This window comes from Helianthus annuus, chromosome 17, assembly GCF_002127325.2.
Source record: "Helianthus annuus cultivar XRQ/B chromosome 17, HanXRQr2.0-SUNRISE, whole genome shotgun sequence".
NCBI classification, from domain to species: domain Eukaryota; kingdom Viridiplantae; phylum Streptophyta; class Magnoliopsida; order Asterales; family Asteraceae; genus Helianthus; species Helianthus annuus.
This window is the reverse complement of record NC_035449.2, coordinates 138449581-138466967: the sequence shown is the minus strand read 5'-3', so window position 1 is coordinate 138466967 and position 17387 is coordinate 138449581. Positions and strand designations below refer to the sequence as shown.

The 17387-nt window shown below is 37.3% G+C and overlaps 3 protein-coding genes across 3 annotated transcripts; all 3 read right to left on the bottom strand.

The window, feature by feature from the left end:
- Window positions 1–200: 200 nt before the first annotated feature.
- LOC110885280 (glutathione S-transferase T3-like) lies at window positions 201–1952 on the bottom strand. The gene is made up of 3 exons (XM_022132985.1): window positions 1703–1952; window positions 1111–1618; window positions 201–213 (listed from the first exon to the last, which is right to left on the bottom strand). The coding sequence occupies exons 1-3, from the start codon at window positions 1950–1952 to the stop codon at window positions 201–203; spliced, it is 771 nt and encodes a 256-aa protein (XP_021988677.1).
- A 4292-nt stretch (window positions 1953–6244) lies between these two features.
- Window positions 6245–12289, bottom strand: LOC110865795 (putative uncharacterized protein DDB_G0270496). The gene is made up of 14 exons (XM_022115122.2): window positions 12167–12289; window positions 11553–11615; window positions 11289–11455; window positions 10706–10778; window positions 9816–9890; window positions 9609–9719; window positions 9487–9529; window positions 9304–9397; window positions 9120–9222; window positions 8948–9043; window positions 7915–7944; window positions 7531–7630; window positions 7308–7392; window positions 6245–6525 (listed from the first exon to the last, which is right to left on the bottom strand). The coding sequence occupies exons 1-14, from the start codon at window positions 12236–12238 to the stop codon at window positions 6399–6401; spliced, it is 1239 nt and encodes a 412-aa protein (XP_021970814.1). The 5' UTR covers window positions 12239–12289; the 3' UTR covers window positions 6245–6398.
- Window positions 12290–12775: 486 nt separating this feature from the next.
- LOC110885361 (proline-rich receptor-like protein kinase PERK8) lies at window positions 12776–16441 on the bottom strand. The gene is made up of 3 exons (XM_022133076.2): window positions 16102–16441; window positions 15723–15868; window positions 12776–13087 (listed from the first exon to the last, which is right to left on the bottom strand). The coding sequence occupies exons 1-3, from the start codon at window positions 16439–16441 to the stop codon at window positions 12776–12778; spliced, it is 798 nt and encodes a 265-aa protein (XP_021988768.2).
- Window positions 16442–17387: the final 946 nt, after the last annotated feature.

Here is a 17387-nt window from a genome sequence, read left to right as displayed (position 1 = left end):
AAAAATTAATATATAGCTCTCAAATTTCAATACTCGAAAATATTATTCAATACTTTAAAAGAACATATTCAAAATAAGTTCAGTCTAATACATTACAAGCCAAAATCACGTTCAACAACGCAAAATAAGCTTTTATATTACAAGTAAATACAATATTTGTTCATAAGCACGACAATCAACCTTTAAATATGTCATAGATATCAAACTACAAGCCTAAATACATGTAAAGAATAATCACTTTTTTGTAATATATTATATGTATATAAAAATAAAATATATGATAAGTAAAATAATTCGAGCTAAGTCGAGCCGAGCTACCAAGTGAGGCTCGGCACGAGCCGAGCCGAGCTAGGCTTACTTTCTAACCGAGCCGAGCCGGCTCGGCTCACTTTCAAACCGAGCCATATCGAGCGAGTTTTTTCCGAGCTAAATCCGAACGAGCTTCGAGCAAGCTCCAAGCTGCGAGCTTTTTGGACAGCCCTACTTATAATTTTTGACAAACAAGTTTTTTTTAAAGGCAACGACCATTTTATTACTTCACCCAAACATACAAAGCCAGTAAGACCATGCGTAGTGGTTTGATAAATAATGCCCCCACCCTTGGGCGTTTTCTGTCATGTGGCAGTACAGTCAGCAAGGGGGCATTATTGGGCATTTTTACAAAAGGGGCATAGTGGAATAATGCCCAATAACGCCCCATCCAATCATTACACAATTATTATTTTTTTTAAATTAAAAACATAAAATAATTCATTAAATTAAAAAAAATTACAGTACTAGAAATAAAAAAAAATAAAAACCGACTAAAGTTATAAAAAAAAACCGGAAATAAAAAAAGAAATAAATTTAAAAATAAAGATGATGATCTAAAGTCCGTATTTTTCCCGAAGTTTTTGGCGGTGCATTTGCGCAACGATCAACGCGTCGCCTTGGAGGTGGTCGATCAGTTTGGACAAAAACTCTTTATCCTTTTTCGTTTGCCTTGCCGCTTGCATCTCGTTAAACTTTTTGTTTTTCGCTACTCGTTCTTTCATAGTCTCCCAACGCTTGTGGCCGAGGTCTCGAATGTCTTGGTGACGACGGTTCATCTCCTCGAAATCTTCCTTCAACTCGAGATCGGAAGACGACTCCACCGGTTTTTTCCCGGTTCGCTTATCCTTTCTTCTACCGGTCGGTTGGGTCAACTCTTCAACTTCCTCATCATCGTACACAACAACATTTAAATCGACATTGCAGGCATCAGATATTGGTGTGTCAGGGTTAACGGAGGATGACGTTTTCGACCATTTAGTTTTACGTCTACTACTAGACGTCATGGTCGGTACGCCAGCCCACTTTGGATTGTTTCTTAGTAGGTCCCAACATTTATCGTACGTGAAAACGCCTTTCGTTTTTTTGAACTCTTCCATAGCGCTCGTTAAAACACCGACATCACCTTCTTCGCTCGGCCGATTATCGTAGTTTTGTTGATAAACTTCTTGGAAGGCGTGACACTTGTTGTTGATATCAGTCCATTTGCTAGAGATTGAATCTTTATAACGGTGTTCACCTTTTCCCCACGTGCTATAAAAAAGCTCACGAATCCGGTTCCAAAATTCTGAACCGGTTTGAAAGTTCGCTACAAAAAGGAAAAAAAACAAATAAGTTGTACGTTAAAAAAACCGACGTGTAGAAAAAAAATAAGTAAAAAAATAACACTTACCCACATCGGGGTCCTCCGAAACATTGACCCACGACCGAACCAACGTGTATTCCTTGTCCTTCATCCAAATAACGTAAGTTTGCTTACGACGAGGTTGGTTCGGGTCCTTTTTATGTGACCTTTTACCACGTTTGGATGTCTCTTGCTCCGGTTCGGGTTGCGTCTCCTGCACGATATCTACCTCGGGTTCAGGTTGTTGTTGTGATGGTTGCGAGGCTCTGGGTTGGGTAAAGCCGTAAGTGTGTGGCATGTAAGGAGTAGAGTCGCTCAAGTAAGCCGCGTACTATAACATGTTCGGGTCCATGTCTTGAATGTTAAAGTTTTGTTGTGGTTGGGTGGTATTCGGGTTCCCGGGTCTTGACAGAACACCAAACCGGGGTCGGAATGGATTCATGGTTGAGTTTATAAAAGTTGGAAGATTGGGTTGAGAGAAAGGTTGATAGAAAGTGGGTTTTTTTATGAAAAGTTGGAAGAAATGTGAGGTATTTAAAGATTAAAATGGGAATTAAAAAAACATTAAATGTTTTTACCGTTTGAAAACGGACGAAATTTGAAAACTTGTGCAAAGTTGGTGTGTTTTAAAACACGCTGGAACCATTTCTTCGAAAAAAAATACCACAACACGCCATAGGGGTGGGGGTGGAGGCGAGATGGGACGTGTTTGGCTGAAAATTTTTAAAAGACCACGCCCATTACGGGTGGTTAACAAGATGCACTACTGACAAGTGAACTCCATTGATTTGAACTTTCCTTAAATATTGTTCTTATCTTGTGAGTTACAGTGTGTTTTAGAGTTTACTAGTTGAAGGAAAAGAAAGAAACAAAAGAAAAGTAAAAATATTTTGTTTTCCATAATTTCACTTAAGTAAGGATAATAAAACATGTCATGTTTCTGGGTTTTATTTAAGAAAGGAAAAGAAAAGAAATAAAAGGAAAACTATGCTAATTTTTTATTTTTTTCTTTCCTTCCGATTTGGAAGGAAATGGGGGGAAATACATCTTTTTTTTCCTTTCTCATCATTTCATTTCTCATCATTTCATTTCTCACTTTTACTTTCTTTTCTTTTCTCTCGTTAAGTTAACCCGGAAACAGAGCATTAGGCTATAGGGTGTCATAACCCTCCACATCAGCGTAATGTTAACCACCTCTAATTCATCATCCAAATCCTCTGTCCACCTCTTTTTTAACTTATTTATGTGTAAAATTTATCTAAATTAAATAAAATAAAAAGTTACATTTCATGAATTCTTAAAAAAGACAAAGATACATAACTTTAAAACAACAACTAGAAAATATAAAAAACAATAACGACATAACTTAAAACAAATTCTAGAAAAATTACATTTTGTTACTTATTACACTTATAACACATCTATTGGCTTGATTGTATAAATCTTAAAGGTTTATTATTTGATTCTCTTGTTCTTGGGTCTATCCATTTGCTCTGTCATTCTTTTTATATAGTGAATTTTATTAAACAACTTTAATTTTGAATAATATAAATTTTAACTGTAATAATATATCTAGGCACTTTAGTTTTATCAACTTAACACACATATAATAATAACAACAACAACAATAATAATAATAATAATAATAATAATAATAATAATAATAATAATAATAATAATAATAATAATAATAATAATATATTTTAGATTTTAATCATTGAATTTCTTTTATATAGTCATCAATAACAATAGGGGTGCAAACGAGCCGAGCGGTTCGCGAACTACTCGAGGTCGGCTTGAGAAAAAACTCAAAACGAGCCGAGCTTTATCAAGCCCGAGCCGAGCCTTATCGAGCCCGAGCCGAGCTCGAGCCTAAAATAAAGCTCGTTTGTTTATCGAGCCTGAGCTCGAGCCTCGCATGTGAAGCTCGTTAGGCTCGTCGAGCCTTATTGAGCCTTAGTGTAAACGAGCCAAGTCGAGCCGAGCTTATTTAAACTTGTTAGACTTTTTAGAATTATTATGAATTTTTAGATTTTTTTTATTTTATAGAATTTTTATATTTTTTAGAATTTTTTGATTTTTTTAGAATTTTTATGATTTTTTAGAAATTTTTTGATTTTTTATATTTTGATTTGATTTTTTAGAATTTTTTTAACTTTTTAGAATTTTTTGGACTTTTTATTATTTTTTGATTTTTTAGAATTTTTTGGATTTTTAGAATGTTTTTGATTTTTTAGAATTTTTTGATTTTTCAAAAAAAATTTTGATTTTTTTAGAATTTTTTTTATTTTTTTAGAATTTATTTGATTTTTAAGAATTTTTAGAATTTTTTGTTATTTGTTGATTTTTAGAATTATTTTGATTTTTTGTTATTTTTTAGATTTTTTTTGTTATTTTTTAGATTTTTTTGTATTTTTTAGAATTTTTTTTTATTTTTTATCATAGGTGGAGATACAATAGGAAGTTTATTTGGCTAGGAACGCTAGGAAGTGATCTTGACCATCAATTAAGTTAATCAAGGGCTAAGATTAAATCAGGGAAATTGAAAGAAAGAAAAGAGGCGCGTGAGTTTGTTCAAAGGCATTCTAGTCAATCCAAGCCAATAGTTTCTCTCTCCTCCAATCCCCCCCCCCTATTTTTTAAACGTTAATAACTCTTTCATACGACATTATTTTTTTTATAAAAATTGCACCAAAAAAAAGAGCGTTTTTTTATCTTTAAAACGAGTATACTATTGCTATATTTAAAAAAAAATTAAAACCCAGTTGCGTAAAACGCAATAGAAAAACCACCAGTTACGTAAAACGCAATGAAAAAAAACCTAAAAATGACATTTTTCTAAAACGCAATGCACAAAAAACACAAAGAAATGACTTATTTGTAAAACGCAATGGCCAGAAAACACAAAGAAATGTCTTATTTGTAAAACGCAATGGCCAGAAAACACATAAAAATGTGTTTTACCTAAAACGCAATGCACCAAAAACACATAAAAAGGTGTTTTACCTAAAACGCAATGCACCAAAAACACAAAGAAATGTCTTATTTGTAAAACGCAATGGCCAGAAAACACTTAAAATGTATGTTTTCTAAAACGCAATGGACTGAAAACACATAAAAAAGTGTTTTACCTAAAACGCAATGCACCAAAAACACAAAGAAATGTCTTATTTGTAAAACGCAATGGCCAGAAAACACTTAAAATGTCTGTTTTCTAAAACGCAATGGACTGAAAACACATAAAAAAGTGTTTTACCTAAAACGCAATGCACCAAAAACACAAAGAAATGTCTTATTTGTAAAACGCAATGGCCAGAAAACACTTAAAAACTCATTCTAAAACGCAATGGACTGAAAACACCTAAAAAATGTGTTTTACCTAAAACGCAATGACTAAAAACACTTAAAAATGTGTTTTTTTTTTTCTTTTACGCAATAGCCAGAAACCACATAAAACTCTCTTATTTCTAAAACGCAATGGACACATAAAACTGTCTGTCACTGTGAACTGTCTGAATTGTCTACGAATTACTGTCTTCAAAATGAGCCAATTTCTGGAAAACTAATTTTTCTGATGCATTTCAGTACAGCAATTTAATCGAAAATCGCACTATAATGTAGTGATTATTGAGATAGAAAGTGAAGAAATGGTTGAAGATGGAGGGTTTTGAAAATGGTGGGTTTTGAAGTTACTGGGTTTTGAAAAAAGGAAGAATAAGGAGTTGGATTGACTAAAATACAATTTTTCTTTATTTTAAATGTTGCCACATGTCATAATTCTATGGCTTCCTATCATTCGTAGCCAAAATTAACTTCCTATTTGATTTTTACCCTTTTTATCATACCCAAATCCATATTGATAAAAACCTATCTTGACCTAAACCCATTCTAACATATTTCTTAATAAACTCATCCTAACCCATACCCATCATAACCAATTACCCAAACCTACCCAACCCACCCATTTTGCCACCCCTATTAAAACCCCATTCCTTCCCAAAATGTTCATTTACAGTTCACAAACATGGTTCTCACAGATCTGCAAAGAGAAAGAGGGAGGAGTAGTTTGCCATCGGCAAACCCCCGCATGTCACAACCGGCGTAAAATGGCGAGGGCGAGGCAAGCCGCATCCGTGATAGTTGTAAGTCCTAGTGGACTCTCCGCGTCTGAAATTTCTCCTGTCACAAGTGAGAGGTTTCTTGACTAATCTCCGTGTTCAAGCTAAAGGTAGAATCTTACACCTAATTTGTATATATATTTATTAATGATAACCTCAATGTTTGTGATAGGTGAAAGGTTGCGGTGGCTGCGGCGGTTGTTGGTATGAGCTTTCTTTCTTAACTCACGAATTGAAAACAAGAAAATGATGAACAATCTGAAAATATTCGGCACAGGCTTTTTATCAACTTTTTTTCTCCGAAAGAGTACATGCGAATAACCAACATGCAAAGAGCTTAAATAACCAAAAGAAGACCAAAATAATTGGACAAGCCTATGACTTGGACTAAACTGGCCAACGGCCTTATTTTGAATATAAAAACAGCTTCAAGGAGCTGCTGGTCTTGCATGGTATTTGTGATGCCTTTAACTACGAAACCAAGCGTACTTTTGTCAAATAATACCAAAAATGAGGATTAAACATTCTAAGTAACGCATTTTCTTAAATAGGCCTCTTTGTAAATTAAATCAAGTTCACTGCAAATTAAAGATCTACAGAACTTCATAAATATTTGGATTTTACTCCTAAGATACTAAAGCAGGTTTGGGGGTTTTGAGGCCAAATAAGTTCTCAAATAACTTGGGGACCATTGGAGGTATGTTCATGGGCTCAGGAGCCATGAAATTCACAATCTTCTCATGAACATGATACCTGCAAATTTATTTCAATAAATTTGTCAAATATATATTAAACTTCAACCAGCACTTACGGATGGCAATGGATCAGGCTTTGGTAATCCCATCCCCGTACCCAATTGTAAAACATCTCACAAATAAGTTCAGATTTCAAAATTTAAATTAGAGTTAACCGTCATTTTCGTCTCTGTGGTTTGGTGGAGAATGCCCCTTTAGTCCAAAAAAAAAAATTGTGCCAGTTCCGTCCTCAACATTTTTGAAACGTGCCACTTCAGTCCAAAAAGATAACGCCTTGCGCCAGTTCCGTCCTCAACGTTTTTAACGAGCGTTATCTTTTTGGACTGAAGTGGCATGTTTCAAAAATGTTGAGGACGGAACTCGCGCAAATTTTTTTTTTTTTTCGACTGAAGTGTCATTTTCCACCAAACCACAGGGGGGAAAATGGCAGTTAACTCTTTAAATTATTATAATTTTTAGATTATATAATATATTATTACCATAACCCCCCATGAAAACTATTATAAGTAATCCCATACCCATTGAGATCGATGTCGAGTAATCAGGTGGTATCACCAAATACCATACCCCTCTCAAAACCCATGAAAAGTTTTATATGTTTTCCTATACCCTTCCAAATATTTCAGGTTTTCCTGTCGGGATCGGGGTTTACTGCCATCCTACCAACATGCCTTGAATTTTGAGAGTACTCAACACTCAAATATAACTTACGATTTCCAGCATTACTTAACATGAACAAATCACTTAATTTTTTTTAGCAAACTCATTAATGAGAGGTACCTAATCTTTCGGCTTTTAGAAGCACGCCGATCAACAATTTTGCGTTTCTTAGTTTGTAATCTCTTCAGAGCATAGAACGCAGTCTCTGAGAATAACCAAAACAAAAGAAAACATCACCAATTGACAACTCACCAAGCTTTAAAGAGCAAGCCCGTCACTGGGTAATAACTTTATTTAAAAAAAAAAAAAAGATATATCAATATTTAATGCTCAGGTTTCTTACCGGATGATCCCGCATCAACAGATTCAAAAAATTCTCTCAGTAATTGTTGATAGAACTCAGAATCATCAAGAAGTTCAGGATCACCATCAGCATTTATTGCCTAATAAGAACCAAAACAATAGACATTAATCCACAAACGATTTGGTGTAAAAAAAAAAAAATTCAAATCATCATCGAATGTAAATTGTAATAACAGAAGTTGAGTATTGAGTGACCCATCAACTTGACTATTAATAAAATTTGGTGAAACTCAAGCAAAGAAGTTGGTAATTAGATTAAACTACCATCACATAAATAAGTAATCAATAAAAACATAAAGCTAAACCCGTTGGGGTCAATAATAAAACCAAAATTATTAAGATAAAATTATAAGTAATTACATACCTCATTCATATCTAGAGTTGAGTCAGAAACCTGCCAATAACATGGGCAATAAATTGGATTAATATGAACAATGATAACTAAACCAAGATAATAATATAAAAGATAGGCAAATTTCCAACTCCAAATAAAGTACTTTCAGATAGAGTAAATTACAAAAATCGTCCTTTATGTATGTACCTTATTGCAAACTGTGTCCTTTGTCTTCAATAATTACAGAAAACGTACTCAATGTTTGCAACCCCTTGCAAGTTATATCCTTTAGCCCAGTTAATTTTTGTGGTTAAATCTGACCAAATGGACCCCACATAAGAGTATTTTTGTGGTTAAATCTGACCAAATGGACCCAACATGAGAGTAAAATGACCAAAATACCCTCATGTGGGGTCCATTTGGTCGGATTTAACCACAAAAAATTAACTGAGTTAAGACTAAATGACATAACTTGCAAGGGTTTGCAAACATCGAGTACGTTTTCTATAATTATTAAAGAAAAAGGACACACTTTGCAATAAGTGACATACATAAAGGACGATTTTTGTAATTTACTCCTTTCACATATTACGAAAGTTGCAACATGTGACTCAGGACAAAACCGAAGGAATTGGCAAAACTATAAGTCTATATACCATCAGTAGATTTGTAGACGTAAATCAATATCACCATTAACAAGTGACTAGAATAGAAGTTCGGAGTGAAGGGTAGTTTGTATTTTAATTTTGTAATTTAATATTAACTCTTTTAGTTAGTTTTGGTTCCGCAATAAAAGGTGTTTTTGAGGCCACGGATGGCAGACTTGGAAGAGAGGAGGAGAAGAGGTTGCAGACGCGTTGCAGATGCTCTAAATTACTTTTCATCTGTTTGGTTCCTGAGTTTTCTTTCAATCTTTAATATTTATAAAAAAAAATTGTGATTTTCTACGACTTTGATAAACATTATATAAAAACACAAGCAATTTTATTCAAATTTACGCAACAGGATATATAAATGTTGAGAACTTCATGAGACTTGAATAAATAAAGAATTGTGAACTTACATCACCAAAAACCGGGACAACGGATCTCGTTTGCTGCATCCCTTTTATCATTCTGCTCGGGTCCCGCATGTATGACGCAACTTGATCACTGATATTCTACAAATGAGAAATAATCAGGTGAGCGATGGTGCAGATACGTAGCATAAGCAACCAAAAAAACCGAAAGACAAACCTGATTAAAGGCTTGAAATTTATTTTTCATGCCGGCTGCACCACTTGTCACCTGTGTCTTCCTCTGCCATTTATCAACTGACATGTTTCTAAAAGGAGCAATTCTGCATCACAACATCATCAATAACAAATTCAGTATACAAAATATATTTAATCGTCAAAAGTCATGATACCGATTTAAGCACCTAGATTGCATTTGAGAAATCCGAAACCATTCTTCATCTCCTTCAGTTGAGTTCTTAAAAGCGTCTAAGCTTTTAGAATATTGTGCAGCATCACCTTCAAAAGAATTTTTTTTTTTTTTTTGTGTTAATATCCAACTAAAACAACCACCCCAACGACTACTAGTGTGAAAGCGTGTAGCATACCTTCAGTTGCATCCATAATTGACGGATTCTTTTCAATAAGCGTCTGTAAATAATAAAAATTCATAAATAAACAAACAAATTTGTTAAATAAAAAAAAAGATAATTTATTATAACCATCTTACCTCCTGCAATTTAAGAATAGAATCAAGGGTTTTCTTAGATGAATCAAATAGGTCTGAATAAGCTTCTTTAACTTCTTCACTGGAATTGCAGAAAGCAGATCGGATTGGCTCCTGCAGAAAAGTATCATTATTAAACTCGATAATTCTGAATAAAACACATGGATGTTAATAATAAGAGTATAAATAAAATTTTCAGTTAAGGTGAACCTGTGGAAGACGATTTGAGGTTGAAAATGACTTCTGTAGCAAGAATCTGAACTCAAGAGTTTTGTCCCAGAGAGCCTTGACAAATGTCGATAAATATGAATTAATCCACGAGGAACTTACAGCAAAAAAAAAATAACATTCCTTAGATAATTAATTTGTTCTATGTGTCAATTGTCAAATTACATTTTGGGCAAATTTTATCATGTTTCCTATTAGACTAATGTATATATGTGTGGGCGCTCGAGGGGCAAAAGTGAATGGTATAAACTTTAACGTTATTTTACTAATTTCGTGAAAATAACATTAAAAGCGGCGGATGGTTAATCATGCATCATGTGGTGGCGTTGATAGCTGAAAGACACGGGGGTGCATGCACTAATCGGTCTCTGTCCCGATGGTTTGAGTGTTATGTGCCTTAGGTCCAAGGCTTGATACAAAACTACAATCGAGCCCTGAAAGCAGCCTCTCTATTCATACGGGGTAGAGGTAAGGCTGTCTACATCTACCCTCCTCAGACTCTGCCTTAGCTTTGCTATTTGTGGGATTTACTGATGATGATGATGATGACGACGACGATGACGATGCCGATGACGATGACGATGACGATGATGCACACTTAAGATAAAAACGAAACCTAAATCAACCCAGTTACTAGAAAATGAACCAAAATTGCCACGCGTACACTTACTTGATCCCTACCCTCTAATCCACTCATTGCTAGGTACAACCATATGAAATATCAGTAAAAATCACTTTGTGGGATGACAAAAAGGCGATCAAGTGATAAATCGCTAAGCTTAGTTTTACTATACAGATACAGTATACACTCACTGAGATCTTCTTTGAATAGGAAATGCACAACAAATTACCAATTTTTGAGAAGTACATACCCTTTGATTTTTTACGGCTTGACCTTTGAGAATATCATCATCTTGGTCACGTCTTATGTTTCTGAACAGGTCTCTGCAAAAATTTGCAAGAAAAAAATATCACATGAGATTAAATGATATGTGATCTCAAAGTATTTATTGACTTCAACAACAGAACCGTTTGGGATTTGTTTATACGATAATCAAGAAGTGTGAAGTGACACAAAAGGAAGACATGGCAATTAGGCGGAATGTGTACGATAACATTTTAATGCAAATCAAAACAGATATACTTGCAGTTAAACTGACCCGCAAACACTTTGTATCATTTTTATACATAATCAATGTGTTAACTATACAAAAAGCTATAATACTAGAATACCAATCTAACCTTTTTAATAAAACAGTTTATGTGATTTTATGGACTGAAAAAACGTCATTTTGAGCCCGTTTTCTTATAGATGTATATCTTTTGTCTTGACCCAAGTGCCGCATTAAAGACAAAAAAACATAACCAAAATCAACCATGGATAGGTAAATGGGCTGAAACTGCCACCTCTGTATAAAACCAAAGATTGTTATTCACGGAACCACAGAAGCTTACTGTTCTTTGTTTCGAAGATCTTCGTACTCCTTCTCAAGGTCTTCCATATCAGCATGATTGATGTCTTCTATTTTCATGCCCATACCATCATCATCATCATTACTCTCGCTTTCATCCTCATCCTCTCCAATAGTATCGTTTCCAAAAACATCTTCCTCGCTCTCCATCTATATCATCAGAAGAAATGCATATTTATTAACAAATTTGTGGTGCAACAGATTACATATATAGTCAAACAAGAAAGATGCAACAAGATTTTTTTACATTCATACTATCCGTTTCAGAGTCATACTCTTCTTCAGTGTCACTACCGTTGTCTCCATCCGCCTGCGGAATAATAACAACTAGTCAATCACTTCATGTTACACCTATGCAGTTAATATCGGTACCCTAGTAAAATATCGGTCTCAAATATCAGTCAAAATATCGGTACCGATAATATCGGCGATATTGACCGATATAACCGATACATCACCAATATTTGACCAATAAAACCGATATATCACTAAATTATTAGTGTTATATTGCTATATATCTAAATTCTGCATTATATTAAAATTACCGATATCTCACCGAGATAACCTACATCTCTAATATCGGTCCTTGGCCGATATCCGATATTTTACCGCATTAACTACATAGTGTTACACACACGATGTAGAACGAATTAATGACAAGTAGTACATTAACAACAAATAAAAACCGTATAAAACTAACAAGACTGATAAAACAAAATCAACAGAAGTAATAAATACAAAATTAAACTGATTTAAATGAAATTAAACTGGTTTGTTAGAATTGAGTTAGTTTTGAAGACGTTAGCAAATAAGTTCAAGTCTTCTTGTATGAATAAATTGGAATTTAAAAAGCTTACTTACATTCTGAATTGGTTGTTTGATGTTATCATCATCTTCATAATCAACGTCGTCTCTCTGCTCAACTTTTTTCATTTTTTTTTTTGCAGAAGCCGCAGAAGGTCGCCAGGGATGGAGGCACGAACAACGGAAGAAGGGCTGGGAAGGGTTCAAGTGGCTTTTATATTTTTCTTTAAGGGTAGATTGGGTAATTGCACTCAATTTTTTTATTTATTTTTTATATATTTTTAAAAGGCAGGCAATCCTATTAAGGAGCAGTCACCCGTTGAAACGTAGAACCTTAACGGGCACCCATTTCAACCAACAAAAGTTTGGTATGGGGTAATGTAATGAATGAGTAAATGAAATGGATGAGGTAATGGAATTGATTATTACAATTCCATGTCTTGTTTGGTTATCATGTGAGAATGGAATGAACCATTACTTTTTGTTGTTTGGTATGCGAGAAAAGACGAAGGAATAAAATCGGATGGCGGTGATCAATGATGGGCGGCGATGGTGGGTGGTGATAGGTGGCAGTTGTAGCGCGGCGGTGGCGGCGAGTGGAGACGGCGACGGGTGGTGACAACGGTGGTGGTGGTGGGTGACGGTGAAGGTGGGTGGCGGCGGTGGTCAGAGGTGGTAGCGGTGGCGACGGTGGTGGTAGGTGGTAGCGGTGGTGGTGGTGGTGGTTGATAGCGATAACGGAGGTGGGTGGGGACGGCGGCAGTGATCGGAGGTGGCAGCGGCGATAGCGGTGACGATGATCGAAGGTGAGTGGTGGCGGTGATCAGAGGTGGCAACGGCGATGGTGGATGGCGGAGGTGGCAACGGCGATGGTGGATGGCGGCAGTGGCGGGTGGCGGCAGTGGCGGGTGGCGGCGGCGGATGACAGTGGTGGTGGGTGGTGGCAACGGTAGTGAGTTGTGGTGTTGTTAATGAAGGCTGAAGATGGAATGGAATGGAAAAAAACAGGGGGGAGGGATGGAATGATTTTGAGGGAATGGAATGCATTTTGGAATGGGCGATTTCATTCCATCGACCAAGCAAACACTCTTTTCTTCATTCCCTCTCAATGGTCCATTCCATTTCACCTCTCATTCCTGCATACCAAATGCTACCTAAGGGGGTGTTTGGGATTCCTTCTCAATAAGGACTTATTAACTTATATAAGTCATAAGTGAGAAGTTAGAAATTCGAACTTCTCAAAAATAACTTCTCTAACACACAAACCCTTCTTAAATAAGTTAATCCAAACACTACAAAAACAACTTATTAACTTTTATAAGTCAATAAGTCATAAGTTACCCCAAAATAAGCTAACCCGAACACCACCTAAAGTCCGAGAAGGGTGTTTGGGTTAGCTTATTTCGGAGGAACTTATAACTTATTGACTTATAAAAGTTAATAAGTTGTTTTTATAGTGTTTGGGTTAGCTAATTTAAGTTGTTTTTGTGTGTTGAGAAGTTAAAAATGAGAAATTAGTATTTGTAACTTATGACTTATATAAGTTAATAATTTGTTTTTGAGAAGGAATCCCAAACATCCCCTGAAGAATCGCTGGAACCGAGAAAGGGTTATTCGGGTCCAGATTCCAGAGCCAATCAACAACTCCGAAAGAGGAACGATAACTTTTCACCATTTCAAACATGTCATTGATGTTCGAGAGAGTATCCAAACTGAGATTTTTCCGAGTCCAATTCCAAGAGAGACTAATGTTCCCAGATGCATCAATGTTCCTCCTTTGCAAGACCAAACAATTTTTACTGGCTTCAATGGTGTATAAGTTGGCGAGAAGAACCATTAAACAAGCGTTACCAAACCACTTGTCTTTCTAACACAATGTTTTATTTCCATCTCCCAACCTCCTCCAAAAAAGATCCCAAATCTGAACACCAAACTTGTTGAAACTGACACTAATCTCGGCTATTCCAAGCAAGGGTGCTTTTAGAAACCGTGTAGGAGCTAGAAATTTTAAATTTGAATGGCAATGATGCATTTCGCCCATAGCTCCTCATTTTCATTAAGAAGCTTCCACCACCATTTGGACAGATGAGAGATGTTGTGCACATCAAGTTTGCACACCACCAAGCCCCCGAATTCTTAGGTTTGGTAACAGTATCCCACGCTACCTAATGAATTTCCCGAGCCACCCCAAAGGAAATGACTACTAATTTTGTCCAAGTTTTTCACCACCTTAATAATAAATAGGTAGACCACTAAGGACCAAGTTGACCAAAGTAAGTCTACCCCGAAGGAGAGATGAATGGCTTTCCAGGAACTAAGTTTATAGGAGAACTTATCTTCAAAGGCTTCCAATACTTACAAAGATTCATGTTAGCCCTAAAAGTCGTCTATGGTATTGTTGATTTGATGATATTAACAATACAATACAATCCCATTATATAGGGGGTGAATACAAGATAAGAATGGAAACAAATAATCTATACAAATCAATTCTAAATATACTATAATGCTAAGATCTTCCCGCAGTTTGAACAGCGCCGAGCAGACGGTTAAACTAGATCTGAAAGACTGAAACAACTATCGTGATAATCCTTTAGTGAAGATGTCGGCGTACTGAGATGAACAAGGAACATGAAGAACCTGTATATGCCCGACACGAACCTTTTCGCGCACAAAATGTATATCAATCTCAACATGTTTTGTGCGTTAATGTTGAACTGGATTATTTGAGAGATAAACGGCAAAGACGTTGTCACAATAGACCACTGATGCGCGCTGCAATGGAACATGAAGCTCGAGAAGCAAGTTACGTAACCAGGTGGCTTCAGTGACCGCATTAGCTACTCCTCGATACTCAGCCTCAGCACTCGAACGAGAGACAATGGGCTAACGTTTAGAAGACCACGAAAGAAGATTATCAACTAAGAAGACATAATAATCACTCGTGGAACGGCGTGAATCAGGACAACTGCCCCAATCTGCATCAAAGTATGCTACAAGAGAATGTACTGCGGATTTGATTATCCGAATCCTATACGATATCGTTCCCTGTAAGTAACGGATGATATGTTTCATAAAACTAAAATGCGGATCGCGCGGCTCATCCAAAAGGAGGGAGGAAGGTTGGCGTGAATGAGGAGGGCAAGGATGATGTCATTTATGCGACGAATCATACATTCCGCACGACCGTTTGGGGACAAGAGAAACGGAAAAGTAGACCGTGTTGTTGAGCAAAAGTTTTAAAGGCATTGTTATCGAATTCGCCTCCCAAATCACACTGAAAGGTTTTGATAAGACGGTTAAATTGTGTGTGGATAAGACGGTGAAATTTCACAAATGTAGGAAACATCTAAGATTTAAATTTTAAAGGATAAACCCAAACAAAGTGTGAAAAATTATCAATAAGAACCATGTAATATTTATAGCCGGTTTTGCTAGGAACTGGTGAGGTCCACAAGTCACAGTGAATGATGTCAAATGGTGCAAAAGTGTATGTATTAGAAGCATAAAATGGCAAACGTTTGCTAGTCGAAAGTTGACAAGAGTTGCAAAAATTAGACCTATGGTCTTTATTACATGGAAAATTAAAAGTACGACTTAAAACATCTTAAACTTGGGCTCCTGGATGGTCGAGACGTTCATGCCATGGTGCAGAAGTAGTGGTGAGGAAACAGGCTGCAGGCGGCAGTTGCGCTGCGGTGAATGGATATAAGTTCCTAGTGCTATTGTGGCGGAGAGAATTCTTCCATTGCGAAGGTCCTTCAAAGAAAAACCAAACGGATCAAATTCTATAGAAACCCAATTATCACGTGTAAAATGTCGAACGGAAATAAGGTTTTTAATGATTTGGGGACTGTATAGGATATTAGGTAGGATGTAGGTTCGGTTTGGAAGGGTGTAGCCGGTCCCAGATTTAAGAATTGGAATACACTCGCCATTACCGACCAAAAGTTTATTACAAGCAGTAGATGAAGAAGGGATTTGAATCATACCTGGGTCTTGAGTAGCATGTGCCTCGGCACCGGTGTCCATGTACCCGGTAGGGTCTTGAGCTTGCATTTGCATGGCAGAGAAGGCGGCACTTAAGTCGGATGGACACAAGGCATTGTAGCCATAAGTTGAAGGAGGTGTCGAAGGCGGAGGACCTGCAAAACCGATGTACTGGGCTGATGGGTGTTCAGCGGAGGTGTTAGGCTGGGGTGGAAAGTCGTAACAAGTGAGAGAAGAGGGGCCCGAAGGCTGTTTGGGTTGTGGACTGGGCTGCCAGGCAGGTTGGGTGGGGTATGGACAAGGCGGGGTGGCCCACCAGGCCCAGTTAGGATAGGACTGCATTTGTTGGACCCAACCGCATGGTGCACGGGCTGACCCGCATCCTCTGCCTCCTCGACCAGACCGACCCCTGCCCCGTCCCCCGTCCCCGTGAAGAGTACTGCTAAGGGTATGGGTTTGGGTTCGGGTTCGGGTTGGGGTGGCTGTTCTGCTGCGGCTGCGAAGATGAGGAAGAGGTCTGGTTCGGTTGTTGGGTGACGAGGACAGAAGAAGTGGTTAACTGGCGGGCTTCCATGCGAATAACCTCATCTTGTAACATCGTGCGAGCAGTATCCCAGTCAGCGTTGTTCTGATGAATAAGCGAGGCAGTAGTATCATATTCTTGTGGGAGTCCACGAACCAGTTGAAGAACAAGGCGAGATTCGGTAACAGGTTGATCCACATCTTCGAGTTGGTTGGCAAGATCGCTGAGGCGCTGACAATAATCATCAATGGACGAATAGTGTGCAAGGGTGAGGTTACAAAATTGGGTTTCCAAGGAAGCTGCACCTGCCTTTTTGTTTCTAAGAAAAGTCTTTTCGAGCTTGAGCCATGCGGCCCTAGCCGTGGAGACCTGTCCTAGTAAACGGGGAAGGAGATTATCGGACACAGTGCTCAGAATCCATTGAAGGACCAGAGCATCTAGTTCGACCCAGAGGGGGTATTCAGGTGCAGTGTCTTTGGGTGGGACTGTCCCGTCGATGTGAACCAGCACCTTGTAGGCAATAGCGTGTAACCGGAACAGTTTTACCCAGGAGGTGTATGTGATGGTTTTACCATCCAGTGTGGGTATTTTGGATTGAATGTTGGTTACCGAATACGCGGGGGTGAAGGGTTGCAGGTTTTGTGGCCCTAGCCGAGGATTTAGGGTTGTCGGTATCCCCTGGCATGATTGAACAAGGAGAAGAGGATGTGGTCGGCGACGATTAGGTCGGCGGCGATTAGGGTTAGAGAGCCGTAGCGCTGATAC

Bases quoted from the DNA above. Each gene is read 5' to 3' on its own strand.
- LOC110885361 (XM_022133076.2), bottom strand. From the start codon at position 16,441: ATGCAGTCCTATCCTAACTGGGCCTGGTGGGCCACCCCGCCTTGTCCA. The intron at 15,869-16,101 runs GTATGATTCAAA...TTTTCTTTGAAG, and splicing joins ACATGCTACTCAAGACCCAG to GACCTTCGCAATGGAAGAAT. The intron at 13,088-15,722 runs GTTTAAGATGTT...TTCCATCTTCAG, and splicing joins TCGACCATCCAGGAGCCCAA to CCTTCATTAACAACACCACA.
- LOC110865795 (XM_022115122.2), bottom strand. From the start codon at position 12,238: ATGAAAAAAGTTGAGCAGAGAGACGACGTTGATTATGAAGATGATGAT. The intron at 9,891-10,705 runs GTATGTACTTCT...ACATTTGTCAAG, and splicing joins AAGCCGTAAAAAATCAAAGG to GCTCTCTGGGACAAAACTCT. The intron at 9,398-9,486 runs GTATGCTACACG...ATTCTTTTGAAG, and splicing joins AATTATGGATGCAACTGAAG to GTGATGCTGCACAATATTCT.
- LOC110885280 (XM_022132985.1), bottom strand. From the start codon at position 1,952: ATGCCACACACTTACGGCTTTACCCAACCCAGAGCCTCGCAACCATCA. The intron at 1,619-1,702 runs GTAAGTGTTATT...TCCTTTTTGTAG, and splicing joins TTCGGAGGACCCCGATGTGG to CGAACTTTCAAACCGGTTCA.